The following is a 16,603-nucleotide window of genomic DNA, read 5'->3' as shown; positions in this document are numbered from 1 at the left end:
TCCCAATTTAGATGAAATGACTTTAGCTTATCTTTGGTTTGGGGTAGACTATAACTGTCTTTCTCTTGTTTTTTTAGGAACAATATCAGTTTGTCTATAAAGCAATGCTCAGCTTGGTCAGCACTAAAGAAAATGGAAATGGTCCCATGACAGTAGACAAAAATGGTGCTGTTCTAATTGCAGATGAATCAGACCCTGCTGAGAGCATGGAATCTCTAGTGTGATCGGAATCCAGAAAGGGCACTTAATTTGTAAAACTTCTGAAGACTGAGAACTTTTTTGAGGCCTTTTTGCCAGACTCTAGGTTATACAATAACCCGGTTACTTTTTTACACTGATAAAAGTTTTGATATTTATTTTTTGCCATTTTATGTCTTAATGGTATCCTACTGAGCATTTGCACCTCTGTTCATTTCACAGTGAAACGCAATTTTACCTAGTTTGCACTATATGATCAGTGTTACTGCCTATAATCTAATACTAAAGCAAACCCTGATGTGACATTCCATGACAACATACATGCTACTTTTTAATTCAGTAGTACAGTGGAGGTCTTTGTTATGACAGCGAATCTTGATTTTTTTATTATTATTATTATTATTGCTAAAGCAGTTGCATTCTACTTTTCTCCAGTCTCCTCTCCTATTTTTTTAGGCCTTGTTAAATATTGTATGCCTTCTGTATTTTAATGGAGTGGATGAGCATTGTTTTCTTTCACAGAACAGCAGGCTGTTGGGAGCTATTAGGAGGGTTTATCAACCTCATGGCCTTGAAACAGTTCCATTAATGATGGTTGAGATATCCATTAGATATCTAATTTAGAAATTAGAAGGCACAAGAGTTGCTTTGTGTGAACATAACTTATTAGTTACGTGGTTATTTTTACAGCTAAAAAATTCCCAACTGTGTCAAAATAAAGGATAACTCTGTATTACAGTTTTCACAGTAGCTATGTGGACAGTGTGTGTTATTTCCATTTTGACTCTGAAAAAGCTATGCTTTAAAATCAGGGCTATCTTTTACAATAGCAAGACGGCAATATTTTACACAACTCAGCTAGGAAACAACTCGTAGTTACTCTTCATTACTGCTTCTTCATTTATAATACCATACCTCACAGTAGGTAGAATGAAAATTTGTGCAGGGGTGTAATTTTGAAACTAGTCTTCTAAAAAAAAATCATATAGCAATCTAATAAAGGCTACCTATATAGCTAATACTCTTAACTTTGTTGCCAAATGTTTCACGGTAACTCTCTTAATCACATGTACTCTTACGATTAAATTGAAAATACTGCATTAGCAAAAATCTTGGCACAATCTCAACTCCCACACATAGATACATCTGATTTGAAGAGAGAAAATTAGAATCTTGAAGAAAAGGTGGTATCTACATTTTCAAGTAGTTTTAAAAGAGAGAGACTGCTTTTGTACACTTTTGTACAGTTTAACCTCAAGAACAGAGACGTCTCAGTAAAAGAGGCTTAATAATCATTACACTGAGCCTAAGGAAGATATTTGCTCCAGCCTCTCAAGCCATATTTACCCTGCAGTACATAAAGGGAAAGTAAGGAGCATTAATAAGACAATTCAGTAGTTTGTTAGAAAAATAAACTACTTACTGAGATCTGTTTCTTCTATTGCATTTTTGCTTTGAAGAGACAGCTTCTGTCAGAAGTGAAATAATCAGCAAATGAACTGGCCCTGTTAATATAAAAATTAAACCAAACACTGTTCTTGTTAATTTTTTGCCATTTTACATCTTAATGGTACCCTACTGAGCATCAACAAGTAGGCCACTGACTCTATCATATTACCTGGGTAGGCATTAGAATAGTAATAATAATCAGCACTGAGATTATCTGTGTCCTGAGTTAGCATTATCTGAAATTTGTCCGCGTGGTGCTGGAGGACCAAAGCTGCTAATGAGAGAGAGGCTGCAGGCCGAGTACAAGAGTTTAAATGCATAGACCAGATCAATGGAGTTTGCATGAAATACACAACTTGCCCCAGTTGATCTAATCTTTTCATCACATAGATTCAACAACACAGAATAGTCTAATGGCTTTCAAGAACTTTGTAGGCTGGGCTTGAGAAAACTGTTCAGTTGAACAAAATCTGCTAAGTTGTATATGCTAGATAGCACAGACAGCTTTACAGCCCCTCTGCTCCTACTAGCGGTGACCCACAAGGAAGCTCTAACACTGAACAGGAACACTACAATTCCCAGAGAACTGGTGGGGAATCAGGAAAGGAAAAGTTTCAGATCAAGGCAAAAGTTTTTTAGTCAATTGAAAAGGTTTTTAGTCAACTGAATAGGTTATTTCAGTTGTATAGAGTACCGATGTGTGCCAACTCACTACAGTAGATGGCACAGGGGCTTCACTTTCAGAAGCAATGTTAGAATTGGGGTTCATGATCATTCTCATTTTTTTTTTCATAATAAAACTAAACATTGAGTAGAAGATAAATAGCAAGTATTCTCTTCTGTACTATTTACAGAGGGCTAAATGCATGGATGTGCATACCTTCCAAAACAATACAGTGACTATCTTTTACATGGGTATCAGAATCCTGACAAAAGAGATAGTAAGTAGATTAGAAACATCATAAGTATCATTTAGAAGTTCTCCGTGAGCAGTTATGTATCTATAGCAGGCTTGAACCAAAGTCTACAGATCCTGACCCACTGAACTATGAGCAATTGCTCTTTGCCCTTCTTGCCACAGTGGTCCAAACACACTATACTGAGGATAGTTAAATTCAGCAGTTCCTCACTTTCACCACAGAGTGTATCCTCACTATCATTCTTCATTCATTACTGGCAAAAATATGCTTGCATCTTTCCAGAAGCAAAGAGTTTCAAAGAGATGTTTTCTTTGAGACATAAAGACATTGCTTAGCTACATAATAATAAGGTTATTACCACTTGCACTCAGGGGGAAAGGAAGTAGCTATTGTAAACTAATGTGTGTTTTTAGATAAAATAAGCTTCCTATGTATATGAATTTAGCTGTAGGTAAACAGAAGGCACACATCATACAAAATTAAACTGCAGTGATCAGACCAAGTGGCCATGCTGGACATCAGAGAAAAGACACCTTATTGCCATCAGGAGAACTCTTTCTTGCATTAAAAAACCATGATACCTGCTTTTACATATTAAAAAGTTAATCTAAATTTTGAGAAGAATAAGATAGTTAACTGGTTTTCCCAATTTTTATGTTTTGGAGCTTTTAGAGTCCAGTTTGAGCCGAAGAGTCCAGTGAGGTCAGCGAAAGGTTATGATGTTAAAAAGTTCTGGCTGTTGGAGTTCTTAGCCCAGAGTGACATTGAAATAAACAAGTAACCTTAATTATTTTATAATGACACAGCACAACTGCCTTGTTATGAATTTTTAAGTGCATATATACTATATTTAAAAAAAGATAAAAAATAGATACCAATTTACCAAAGAAACATATTACTAATTCTAAGCAAAAAATAAAAGAGACCCAAACTCATCATAATTTAAGAAATAATAAAGTGTAGTTTGTCTTAAGAATTTAGCAGTTATACCGAAAAATGCATTTTCAACTCCTGTGTTCTAAGTTTATGTTCAAATGGTGCCAGTGAATTTTTATATGAAGGAAAAATGCCTGCTTTTTTTTTTAGCGATTATTTCACTTAACCCTTTGCGCTTTCCCTTAGTTGCCATTTAACACGCAATATTGGCTTAACTTATCTCTAGAAAGAAGGCATGCTACAATAGGAAGGAATTGTAATAATGATATTTGGCCTCTACTTTGTCTTAGCTGTTAAACTGTTTTTAGTATTTTTGTTAAATATTTGCAAAGGGAAGCATTTTCTACAGAGGATAATTAATTTCAAGAAAAATATCTTGAGTTTTAAGAAATAAACATCTCCAGAAAAGGAGACAGTCAATTTTATAAAATGTCGCAACTCTCCAACATTTGGGGTAGTGACTCCTTTGTTAGGTCATTTGAAACTAGCAAGCAGCCATTGTTTCTAAAGAACTCAGCCTTCATGTTGTTAACTCATGTTTCTTTGCTTCATTTTGAATAGCTAAAATCATTAAAATTGTAAATATTTTGTTGCTTGGATAAGCATCTTCTGGGAACTTTGTATCTATGGTATATAATCATAGAATTTTATATTTTCATATAAAGCTAATTTTTTTCTAGTTTCAACTCCGTCATAGTTTTGTTTTGTTTTGTTTTGTGGTGGATATGTGAATTCAACTTTCTGTGTATTGAAATAGCAAGAACCATCTTTGCATTCCAAAATAATCCAATGTGTTATTTCTTTGAGGCAGTGATTGTGAGTCAGGCTTTCTTTTTAATTTCATTGATCATTTGTGCAATAGAAATTAAACATAATTAATCACTGAAAACATTGTCACATTGACCTATTTGGGAAAAGTGGTTTTTTTTTTATTTGTTTGGGGGGGAGGGATTTTGTAACCTGAAATTTTTCCCTTTTTTCTTCTGTTTAAAATTATATCAAATCATTCTATTATAGTGTTATTTAATATGTAAATTGTATTGCTATACATAAAATAAAGTATGGTTTTTGATGTATTCATTAGTGTTGGGCATTTCTATGAAAATGTTTATATCCAATAAAATCAGTTAGTAGTCTCCCTTAATAGATCATATTTATGCCCACAAACTCCCAAACTTAGTTTTCATGGTAGTCAAATGAATGTTAGAATGAATCTTTATACAGGCAGCATACCAAAATGAAGGATATATCCTGACAAAATTTTTGGAGAATCTATGAAATATATGTAGGGTCACAATTGCTTCTACTTAACAAAGAATTTTAACATCTCTACAGAAGGGTAAACTGGGCCAGAACTCGGCAACTTTGTTCCACTATTACCTTATAACTCTTAGTGGCCCCATATTAGGAAATCAACTCTTACCATTAGGGTCCCAGTTTTTCTTTTTATAGTGATAAGAACTAATATTTCATTCTCCCTAAGTAACTGGGAATTTCAACAACAAGGTATTAATTGCTTCAAAGAGTATCTGAAAGAGAGACTAATTCTAGCACAAAAGGGTGAATTTCTCTGACTTTAGAACCCTAATCTTTAAACTACCATCCATGGACTTAATACTCTACTGCAGACATCAGCGGGCACACAGAGATTAACTGCCTATGTTTCATATGCAATCCACAGACACATTTTATTGAACCATAATTTTAAGACTGGAAAAATCTACATTGTAAGACTGAGATTTCAAGCATCTTTCAGAACATTGGGAGGTGTTACAATACCAGGCTCATATTCTCACATGCACAGAAAGCTGCACAGGAGTAGCAGTTGCCCCTTTTAGGTGAGGCATGCACTCTGAGTTTCTCAGAGTCCCCTTCTCTCTCAAACACCTTCTGTCTGGCCATCATTCGTCAATAAATAACCTGCCTGGAACCTGTAAGCAATGGCCTCTGACCCAGACCGTAAGAATTTTAGGACCGTGTGCCTTCAGTCTCAGGCTTTGCTATAGTTTCCTAGGCTGCTTAAAGCCCATATCATAAAATAGGTTGGCTTTAACAATAAGGATTTATTAGCTTATAGCTTGAGGCCAAGAAAACATTCAAATCTAGTCATCATCAAAGCAATGCTTTCTCTCTGAAGACTTGCTGCTGGTGATCCTGGGCTCTCTTGTCATGTTACAAGGCACATGGCAGCATCTGCTGGTCTCTCCCTTCTCTTCTGGCTTTCAGGTCTCCTTGATTTCAGCTTCTTGCTTCCGTGGCTTTCTTTTCTTCTCTGTCTTCATGCAGTTTATAAAAGACTCCAGTAAAAGGAGTAAGACCCACACTGGGCCATTCCTTAATTGAAGTAATCTCATCAAATGGTCCTACTTACAATAGGTTTATACCCACAGGTATGGATTAGCTTTAAGAACATGATTTTCTGGGCACATGCAGTTCCAAACCACTACACGCTGTTAAAACCAACAAACAAGAGCAGCAATCAATAGGCAACTATTTATATCAGTGTTCCATCATTACGCTCCTAGACAGCTAGCCTTGGGCTAAAAGGGTTTCCACATTCCTAACTACCTCTAAGTCCACCCCAGATGACTCCATTAAGCAGCAGTTAAGATTGTTCAAATTAATTAAGTCAACTTTCTATTCCATGGCTTTTACTATACAAGATATATCCCTAAATGAGGACACTCATGTCTGTTATTAAGAATGGATCAACAAAAGAAGTGTAAAAAGCCACTGCTCCAAAACCCATTTTCTAACAGCTACTCATGGAACTTTAAGAAGTATAATTAAGTCACTTCTAATCATGCCTGGGTTTTGAAATAGGATTAAAGACATTGGCTTTGTATTTCTGCCTATGTCAGTGAAATAGCATAAAGGCACTATAAAATGGGAACTAGAAGCTGGGTTTTTGATTATGAAGTTAAGTTTTTCAGAGAAGATAAGTAGACCAGAAGCTTCTCTGAATCTAAATTATACTCTGTTGCTCAAAAACTTAAAATGAGGAAATTAACTTGATCTGATTCATAGCAATGTGAAATAATTTGACCTTTGTAGTTAATCTATAAACTAATTATCTTCCATTTACCCATTTCCCACAACTCTCAATGCTTAAAGCCAGGATTTGTGGCAATATCCAATGGATTTTGCAAACCTTACGTGAACATTCTAAATTGAAGACATCTTTAATCTTTTAGCATTCTCTAAGAACTTATCCAGCATTTACTGGATGTCTACTAGAGGCCACATTTAGGTACACTCTATACAGAAGGTAAAGTTGTTGACAGAGGCATTTCAAGTCAGATGAGCCAAAAATTGCAACTTAATCTCAGTTATCCAATTTATTTAAAAATATTTATTTGGCGTTAGAATAAAGATGGATTTTAGGGAAAGAGTAAAACAGACAATAGTGTACCGGTGTGAACAAAGTAAAACCTGTAACAAAAGACATTCCCCAATTTATGAGAAGAACAAGTTCATAAAATTTTTTTTGACGTATATTTAAATTAGTTACTGGAATGTAGAAAGCATTTCCTCATAGTGAGAAATAATCTTAACGAATGAGGACTAAAGAATCAGACAGCCAAAAGGTTCCAGTCAATTCTGGCACTTACTGACAGTGATTCAGAGCAAGTTACTTCTTTGTTCTAAGTGCCATTTACTCTTCCCATAAATTGGAGAAATTCATGTTAGTTACAGAGGACTGCTCTGAGGAGTAAAGGAGATAATGCACGCAAAGCACTTAGAACAGTACATAATAAGTATTGTATTAATATTAACCATTAAAATTATCCTATAATCTTGTTTATTAATTGCTTAGTAGACTTTTTGTCAATCACAAAAGAAAAAATCAACTACTCTAGCTTGCACAGTCAACTAGTAATTGGTGAGAAATCGCCATTACTGACGAGGAAGCTCACCAAGCCAAGCAAGGTATATGGAGATGAAGGTGCATAGGGAAAGTAACCTATATACTCTACTGTCCAGAAATAAAAGTAGCAAATGCAGGAAATATATAAACATCTATGATGCCCGAAAACTTCAAAAATAATCTTCTAATGGTTTAATTCTCTCAGTGCATTCCAAGAAGGTATTTAAAGAAAAACAGATTTCATGATATTTGCTAGTATCATACAGCATGTGCAGAATATTACACAGTACTATGAAAAAGATAAGCATTGTTTCTACTACTAACTGACATATTCTATCTCTACCTCAAACACTGTAAACTAACATAAACAGTGATAACGTCTGTCTCTCCAGTCGATGTTTACTTTCTCCATCTTTCACTGCCTTCTATATATCACTGTCATTATCACAACCATTGTCATTCCCTCACTCTAGAATCATTTGGCCTCTTTGGCCACTCACTATTGCCTTTGAAGAAAAGGCCATATATTAGAGACATTTCCTATCTTTGCAAGATATTCTTTTAGCCTACAAAGTACATTATTTCAGTATGGCTCACTATAAGACCTTTTGTCCTATGCCAAAATTTGACATTGATTATTAAAGGAAGAAATCATTCGAACGTACATTATGGTTATCTTATAACAACTGGTGTTCTGCCACTAAATTTAAATATATGATCTAATATTAAAATTTTAATGACTCATGAATCTTGACAATGTTTTAAAACTGATCATTTTTTTTTAATTAATATGGGATAGGCTAGAATGAGCTGGGACTCAGCATCAAGGGATTAGAAAATCTTCTTGACCGAAAGGAGGAAGAGAGAAATGAGACAAAATAAAGTGTCAGTGGCTGAGAGATTTCAAACAGAGTGGAGAGGTTATCCTGGAGGTTATTCTTACACATTTTATAGATATCCCCTTTTTAGTTTAAGGTGTATTAGAGAGGCAAGAGGGAAGTGCCTGAAACTGTAGAGCTGTGTTCCAGTAGCCATGTTTCTTGAAGATGAATGTATAATGATACAGCTGTTGCAATGTGACTATGTGATTCTGAAAACCTTGTGTCTTTTTATCTACAATATTCACAGATGAGTAAAAAAATATGAATTAACAGGGGGAACAAATGTAAAAACTTAGTAGATTGAAATACTAGTGAACAATGAAAGGGAGTGGTAATGGGTATAGAAAAAAATAGGGGGAACAAAGGTTAAAATCTATTGAGTAGATGGAAATACTAGTCAGTGAGAAGGAAGGGTAAGGGGTATGGTATGTGTGAGTTTTTTCTTTTGATTTCTTTTTCTGGAGTGATGCAAATGTTCTAAAAAATGATCATAGTGATGAATATGCTATCATGTGATGATATTGTGAGCCACTGATTGTACACCATGTATGGAATGTTTGTATGTTAAGAATGTTCATGTTTGTATGTTGTTTTGGTTTGATAATACAAAATAAATTTTAAAATAAACAAATAAAAATTGAACAAGAACATTCTCTCTTTCCACAAGTACTTCTGAGAAATGCCATGCCTAAGTTTAACTTGATATGTATTTCAGAGTTTAAAAACCATCTGTACATTTGTGTGTCAAAAATGGTTGTATGATACTTACCTGGCACGGGAGACACCATGATCACGAAGGTGGTTTTCCCAGGGCAAGGCTTATCCATTTCGCTCCGGATGTGCTGACCACTGCGATTTCCCCAAACGTAGGAAACTCAACTGCATAATTTGTGGTAATGGGGGACTACACTCGTGCTCTCCCTTGAATAAGGAAAAAAAAAAAAAGAAGAATGTTTGTATGTTTGTTGTTAAGATTTACACTAAAAATATTTTTAAAAATCTAAAAAAAATTATGGGATAGCTATTATGGTAGGACAATAAGTATAAAAATAACCTTTTCCTGGAAAGATACAATGAAAAATGCAAAGAAATCATGTTAACTTAAACTGAATATATCGTTAACATTATCTGTAAGACATCTTTTATTGGGACAAAATTTTCATATGGCTTAAGAATATTTGAACTTGATTTTGTGTAGACCTTTCCAACAGATTGTCTCAGAGTTTTTCATTTTAGGCTTTCACAGCACAAATAATAAAATATTCTCTACTATACAAAGCACAGCACTTCCTCTTCCCCATATTTGTCCTTCTTACTTATTAAATGCCTGTGTGTGTGTGTGTGTGTGTGTGTGTGTGTGTGTGTGTGTGTGTGTGTGTGTACATGCATCTGTACCTCCAAGCTTCAGGGTTGCAAAATCATCCCTTGGCTTTTAGAAATTATCCCAGACTTTTAAAAAAAACTAGATAGGAGTTCAATGCTATTCTCAAAAGGGTATTGGGCTTAAACATCCCCTCAAATCCTGAATAGAACCAAAGAAAACCTATAAAATGCTGCAGCAGCTGCCCCACCCCTACCTCCTTCAAAAACTCTCCTTTTATTCAATGTTCTGGGAATTTTCTGGGTTAAATCAATCCACAGGTAACCCAGGACTCTAAAGAAGGATGTGTACCAAAGAAGTAGATTATAGCCACTCAGATGGCAGACACTGCATTCTATTGTTACCAGCCCTACCATATTCTCTAATTTATAAAACAAAACCCCAAATGGAAGGAAAGGCAATATACACTGCAAAAACACTTCAAATAGAAAAACAGTCTTCAGAACTTAGTGTACTGCCACCCTTCCACAGACAACTGGATAACACATTTACATTTTAAAAACATGTAAATAAAGGAATTAGCACTGGCCTACCTCAATAATTCATGCAGAAACCACCTAAAAGCTCATCAATCTACCTGTATCTATAATTATAATCTGCCTCCTCATTACAACAGACAAAGTGTCTCTCCAAGGCAAACCCATTCATCTCCTTTACTTATGTGGTCAAGTTAAAAACCCTAATCATCATTTATCGTGCTTGATTTCATTTTTATTTCCTCTCATCTACAAGCATTTCATTCAGTAAGACCTGTTGACTTCTAAAGAGGGAAGGAAGAGAAAGAGGAGTAGGAAGGAGTCTAAGTGAAGGAATATAAAAGATTGAAGAAAGGAAAGAGAAACTAAAGGAGTAAAGAAAAGGAAAAAGAGGACAAAAAGAATGAAATTGAAGATATTTAAGATAAGAAGGAATGACAGAGAAAATGGAAAAAGAAAAATAGAAAGATTTTGCACATTCCTTTCAAAGGCTCAGAACATTTACAAAAATTGATCGTAAGCCAAGACACAAAGAAAAGCAACAAACAAAAATAAGTCCACAATGTTATAAAATTAGAAATCAATATTTTAAAACCCCATATATCTAACGAGAGGATTGTGGGAAGATGGTAGAGTAGAAAGCTCTAGGAATCAGTCCCTCTAACAAAACTACTATTGAACTGGCAAGAATTATCTGAATCAATCACTGTGAAACTCTAATGTCGAGAGAAATACTGTGCAGCATCCAGGCAGGAATGGGAAAAAGAGGCTAATCTGTGATAAAGACTGATGAGTTTCACCCTCCCTGCAGCAGCTACCATCCCCATTCCACCAGCCTCATGGTGGACAGCAGTGGGGATTAGAAATCTAGCTCCTGACATAAAGAACTTGTCTTCTAAACTCCAAGAATATGTGGGCTCTGAGGGTGGCCCTGGAACAACTGCAGCAGATGAGTCTTAAAGACAATAATTGTCCTCAAAACCACACAAAATGGTTACAAGATTACATTAACCAGATAAGTGCTAATTTAAGAAAATGCAGATTAAAAAGCCATTGTTGGCCCCTCTTCCATCCCTCCACAATACAGGTGGAGCCAGTTTACAAGCCCATTGAGGGTCCCAGGCCCTGTTCCAGAGGGAACAGAGTGGACCCTGAACGAACATCAGGGTGCAAATATGTCAGTGCCAGTCTATTGAGTGAAAGTCTGACAGACTGAGCCAGGGAATGTATCTTGGGCTCACCATCTATCTCACAGTCTGTCCTGAGAACAGAGAAACTGCCTGCTGACAGCTAAGACAGTGTAAGAAACCACTAAAGTGAAAGGGCCTGGGATAAAGGACTACTTGCATTAAGTCACTACAAACAGCACCCAGGAAAGGGAGGAGTTCTATTTCAAACTCCTAGGGAACATCCCACACCTCTTAACCTGGTACATGTACCCTCTTATTTCCCAAGTTAAGCAGGAATGAGCCACCCAGCTAGAATTCACTCTTGGACATGAAAGATGGTCACTTACTTCCCTCTTCCCCAGTCTAATGTTGTTAATGCCTCTTCTAGGCCTGATAACTTCTATCCTCCTCTTGCTGTTGATGAGCCCTTTGCATTTTTAAACTTCTCAACAAGTTTGTTTTTTCCAATTTAAAAACCTTTGACAACAAACTTCTCCTCACCAGAAGCTGCACTCTCCCCCATGCTCAACCAGCCATCATCAACAGCATACATAGCCAGAGACTTCTAACTCCCACAAGTAGGGCCTATGACCCACTGACAGCTTGATGCAATTACAGAAGATGGACCATCAGCCCAAATTCCCTTAAGATTAAGGAGAGTTAGAAGTCTCTGAAAGGGAAACGATGCTGGGTTAGAATTAGGGCAGTGGCTGGCTAAGCAAAGGGAAAACTCCAAAAAGCAGTCAGGCCTCATGGAAAAAGAAATCTCTAAGAAGAACAGCAACAAATAGAACCTAGGGGCCAAACTGCTCCCACCTGAGTCATCTATGAAGACGAATGGAGCCAACCAATTCACTCAAATGCACAACCTACCACCAGGCACTGCCCTGAAAAGAAGGGATGGTAGAAGAGAAGGCCCCAAACAAGGAAGATGGTACAGAAGTAAGTAAAGCTAATCTATAAAAGGGAATGGTCTCACATTGCCTGTTACCTGTTGCCTTTCTCACTTCTGTCTTTGCTAGAGTGTCCAAATGTCCTCTCATGTGTGTATCTAATAAATTTTTTGCCTGCTTACTCTAAAAATAAACAGTAAATGAACTCTTATGGAATGTAAACAGAGGAATACCTGGGGCCTCTAGCAAGCATACAAGCAGGAGAAAAAGCAATTTCCTGAACTTCTGGCTCTGAAGGAGACCACCAGCCAAAGCAGAGCCAATTTGCAAAGAAAATGAAAGGTGCATTTTACCTTGGTTCATTTGCTTTGAGTAGTTCCTGGCATTGAAAAAATCTCTTGTCATATCACTAGCTGCATACAAACTTAAGGAACAGACAGGCAAGGAACTAAATCACAATTAACATTTTAAAATATTAGCATGTACTGCGTGCAATAAAAGATCACAAGACAAACAAAGAAACAGGAAATGATGGCCCATCCAAAGGAAGAGGATAAAAATTCAGAATCTATCAACGAAGAGAAACAGACTTTGGACTTACTGGACAGAGACTTTAAATAATGATCCTCAATATACTCAAGGAGATCAAGGAAAACACGGATAAAGAACTAAAGGATATGAGGAAAGCAATGAATGAACAATATGGGAATCTCTCCAGAGAAATACTAGTGTTGAAGAACACAATAACTGAAATGAAAAACTCCCTAGATGGTTTCAACAGCAGATTTGAGGTGGCAGAAGAAAGAATCTGTGAACTCAAAGACAAGCCAACTGAAATGACTCAGGCTGAGGAGCAGAAAGAGAAAGGAATAAAAAAGAATGAACACAGCATAAAGACATGGGGGATACCAAAATACACATTGGAGTTCCAGATGGAGAAAAAAGAGAGAAAGGGCATGTGCTGGTTTTAAACTGTTATATATCCCAGAAAAGCCATGTTCTTCTAATCCAATCTTGGGTGGGGGCAGACATTTAGAGATGCAGAAGAAAAATGGCCAGAAGCTGAGAAAGCTGTTTGAAACCAGAAGCCAGGAGAAAAGGACAGCAGACATCACCATGAGGCTTCCCATGTGACAGAGAAACCCAATGCCAGCTGCCTTTCCTCCTAGAAGGTACCCCTTTATTGGTGCCTTAATTTGGACATTTTCATGGCCTTGGAATCGTAACTTATAAATTAATAAATCCCCTTTATGGTATCCATTTCTAGTATATTACATTCTAGCAGCTTTAGCAAACCGAAACAGTACAGAAAGAATATTCAAGGAAATAATGGCAGAAAACTTTGCAAATTTAACAAAAGATGTGAGTATTTACATTCAAGAACACCAATGAATCCCAAAGTGGAAAAATTTAAAGTGAACCACACCCAGGGCACATAGTAATCAAATTGTCTGATGCCAAGACAAGGAGAGAGTTCTGAAAGCTGCAAGAGAAAAGGAGCAAGTTATATACAAGAGGTTCCCAAGAAGATTAAGACCCAATCTATCATGAGAAACTATGGAGGCCAAAACACCACGGTACAAAATTTTAAAGTGCTGAAAGAAAACAATTGTCAGCCAATAATTATACACATGGCAAGACTTAACCTTTTAAAATGAGGGAGAAATTAGACATTCCCTTATGTTCTAACCTGGTACATCATGAGAGAACTCATTGGAGAAAAACCCTATGAATGCCAGCAACATGGGAATGCTTTCACTTGTACTGGCCTCAGATGACATGTGAGAACTCAGACTGCATAGAAACTGCTTGAATGCTATTGATGTGGGAAAGCTTTCATTCGGTGTTATCTTAGACAGAAAGACAGAACTCACTCTGGCGAGAAACAAAAAGAATATCATCAAAATGGGGAAACCTTCATTCATTGTTCTGCCCTTAGTTGACATGGGAGAATTCATGCTTTGCTCAATGTTTTGGTTTTAGAGAACATAAGAGATCTCACACTGGAAAGAAACCTATGAAAGTCATCAATGTGGGTAAATTCCACTTTGAAGAAAAATCATTACATCGTCATCCATATAGGGAAACCACAATTTATTTTGTAGCCTTAGACAACATGTGAGAACTCAAAAAGGAGTAAAACCATTGAACATCATATATGCGGGTAAGACTTTAAGGAAAGTTGTGACCTTAGGTGATATGAGAAAACTCACACTATAAATATTTTCAGTTTAGAAGAGTAACCCTTAACATGCCGTAAAACTCACATACTGAAAACACAACTATGTAATCAATATAGAAGAGCTTTTATCATCATTACTACTTCAGTTAGTCTAAGTTCATTCACAGTAAAAAGAATCCATCTGAATTTCATCTATCTAGCAAAGCCTACAGCTGATAGACTGATGATATACAACATGAGTGAACTCACAATATATTTATAATGAAAGTGTAATAGTCTTCATCTACTACCCTAAATTAGAGAAATCACGTGAGAAAAAAAGAAAATTACACATAAACACATCACAAATCGCTACAAACCAAAGACAAAGAAAAACTCTTGAAAGCAATTACAAAAAAATGACAAATTACAGATAGCAGAACAAAACATGAAATATCACAGATTGCACTTCAGAAACCATGCAGGCAAGAAGGTAGTGGAACAACATCTTTCAGATGCTGAAACAGAAGAACTGTCAATTCAGAATTCTATATGAAATAAAATATCTTTCAGAAATGAAGTCAAAATAAAAACATTCTCAGATGTAGGAAAACTGTGAGAATTCATTACCAGAAGGTCTGCTATAAAGAAATACTAAAGGAAGTTCTACCAGCAGAAGGAAAGGACAGAGATTCCAGAAAACCTGAATCTTCAGAAATAAAGGAAGAACAACAGAAATTGTGATTTTTCTGGGTAAATATAAAAGACTGATTTTCCTCTTCAGTTCTTTAAAATATGCATGAGTGTTGAAAGTAAAAGTTATGACATTGCCTGGTGGGATTTTCAATATATATAAGTATAATACATATGACAATTATATATAAAGGTCAGTGAGAAAGGTAGAAGGAACCTATATGATTGCAAGGTTTATACATTTTACCAAAGTGGTATGACATTAACTAAAACTAGACTTTGAGAAGTTAGGTATTCAAATTGTAATCCATACAGCAACCATTAAAAAACAGCAGAGATACTGTCATCAAGTCAACAGATAAATTAAATTGCAATATTAAAAGATATCCAAATAAGGCAGAAAGGAGAAACAGAGGGTACAAACCATAAAACATATAATAAAATAGGAGACCTGGATTTAACCATAACTATAATTACATTAAATGTAAGTGTACTAAACACATCAATTAAAAGCAGACTCTCAGAATAAATAAAACAAGACCCAATAACATATTATCTACAGGAATTCCACTATAAATATAAAAACATTGATAAGTTAAATGTAAAAGGACAGAAAAAGATACACTATATGTGGTAGCCAGCCTTCAATGTGGCCTCCAATGATCCCTGCCTCCTGGTATTTACACTCTTATGTATTCCTCTCCTGTATTGTACGAGGGAAAGCTGGTGTGACCAATAGAATCTATCATAAGTGATGGTATGTCACTTCTAAGATAAAGTGATAAAAGATACCATGGCTTACTTCTTGCTATCTTTTGCTCTCTCTTGGCTCATTTCTCTGGAGGAAGTCAGACACCATGTCGTGATTAGCCTTATGGAGAGGGCCATGTGATGACAAAATGAGGTCTCCAGTCAATAGCCAGTGAGGAACTGAGGCTTCTTACCAATATCTGTATGCGCAAGGTTGGAAGCAGATCCTCCAGTTCACTCAAGCCTTTGGATGACTATAGCCTGGGTCAAAATCTTGAGTGAAAACTCATGAAAGAAAAGAAGCCAGAACCACCAAGCTAAACTACTTCCAGCTTTCTGACACTCAGAGTATGTGAGAGATAAATGCTTTTTGTTTTAGGCTACTAAATTTAAAATTTGTTTCACACACTGTCATACACAACTGATAAACCATGAAAGCTGAACAAGAGAACTCTATTGCCAAACAGAGAAGGTCATTAGAGACTCATTGCTCAGGGTTTTTACTGGGAGCTTATCATGCAGGCATCATCTTCCTAGCATGTACCACAATTCCAGACTCTTTGAAAAGGAAACCTTGTGTTCAGCATAAGCCATGTTTTTTGGTTTTGGGGTGTGTGTGTGTGTGTGTGTGTGTGTAAGTAATCAGTTGAGATATGTTAAGTCACTCTTGACAGTTCTGAGAATTGTGGGAACCCTTCCAAAATTAAGTTTCAAGATATCAGCCATGGGCTGATCTTGTAAGCAGAATTTTTAAAGGCTAGCAATGAGGACTACAAAATTACTTTTTTTTCCTTTGCATAAATGTACTCGCTCAGCAATCAGTACATG

The 16,603-nt window shown here is 36.1% G+C and overlaps 1 protein-coding gene, 1 long non-coding RNA gene and 1 other non-coding gene across 6 annotated transcripts in view; 2 read left to right on the top strand and 1 right to left on the bottom strand.

Moving 5' to 3' along the window:
• PTPRG (protein tyrosine phosphatase receptor type G) overlaps window positions 1–4,579 on the top strand; it is a 730,904-nt gene extending 726,325 nt beyond the window's left edge. For all 4 annotated transcript variants that reach the window (XM_077128810.1, XM_077128809.1, XM_077128808.1 and 1 more), the window contains one exon: window positions 78–4,579. In XM_077128810.1, the coding sequence (XP_076984925.1) occupies window positions 78–224 (147 nt within the window). In that variant the 3' untranslated portion in view covers window positions 225–4,579. The remainder of the gene's footprint in view (window positions 1–77) is intronic.
• Window positions 1–16,603, bottom strand: part of LOC143656980 (uncharacterized) — a 131,690-nt gene that overhangs the window by 65,836 nt on the left and 49,251 nt on the right. The window contains exon 2 of the long non-coding RNA XR_013162672.1: window positions 9,022–9,173. This is a non-coding gene — a long non-coding RNA (uncharacterized LOC143656980). The remainder of the gene's footprint in view (window positions 1–9,021; window positions 9,174–16,603) is intronic.
• Window positions 9,014–9,177, top strand: LOC143658192 (U1 spliceosomal RNA). The gene has a single exon (XR_013163194.1). It is a non-coding gene; the product is annotated as a U1 spliceosomal RNA (small nuclear RNA).

The sequence above is a fragment of the Tamandua tetradactyla genome, chromosome 15, assembly GCF_023851605.1.
Source record: "Tamandua tetradactyla isolate mTamTet1 chromosome 15, mTamTet1.pri, whole genome shotgun sequence".
Classification (NCBI taxonomy): Eukaryota; Metazoa; Chordata; class Mammalia; order Pilosa; family Myrmecophagidae; genus Tamandua; species Tamandua tetradactyla.
Note: the sequence above shows the minus strand (reverse complement) of the source record. Positions and strands in the feature narration are given on the sequence as shown.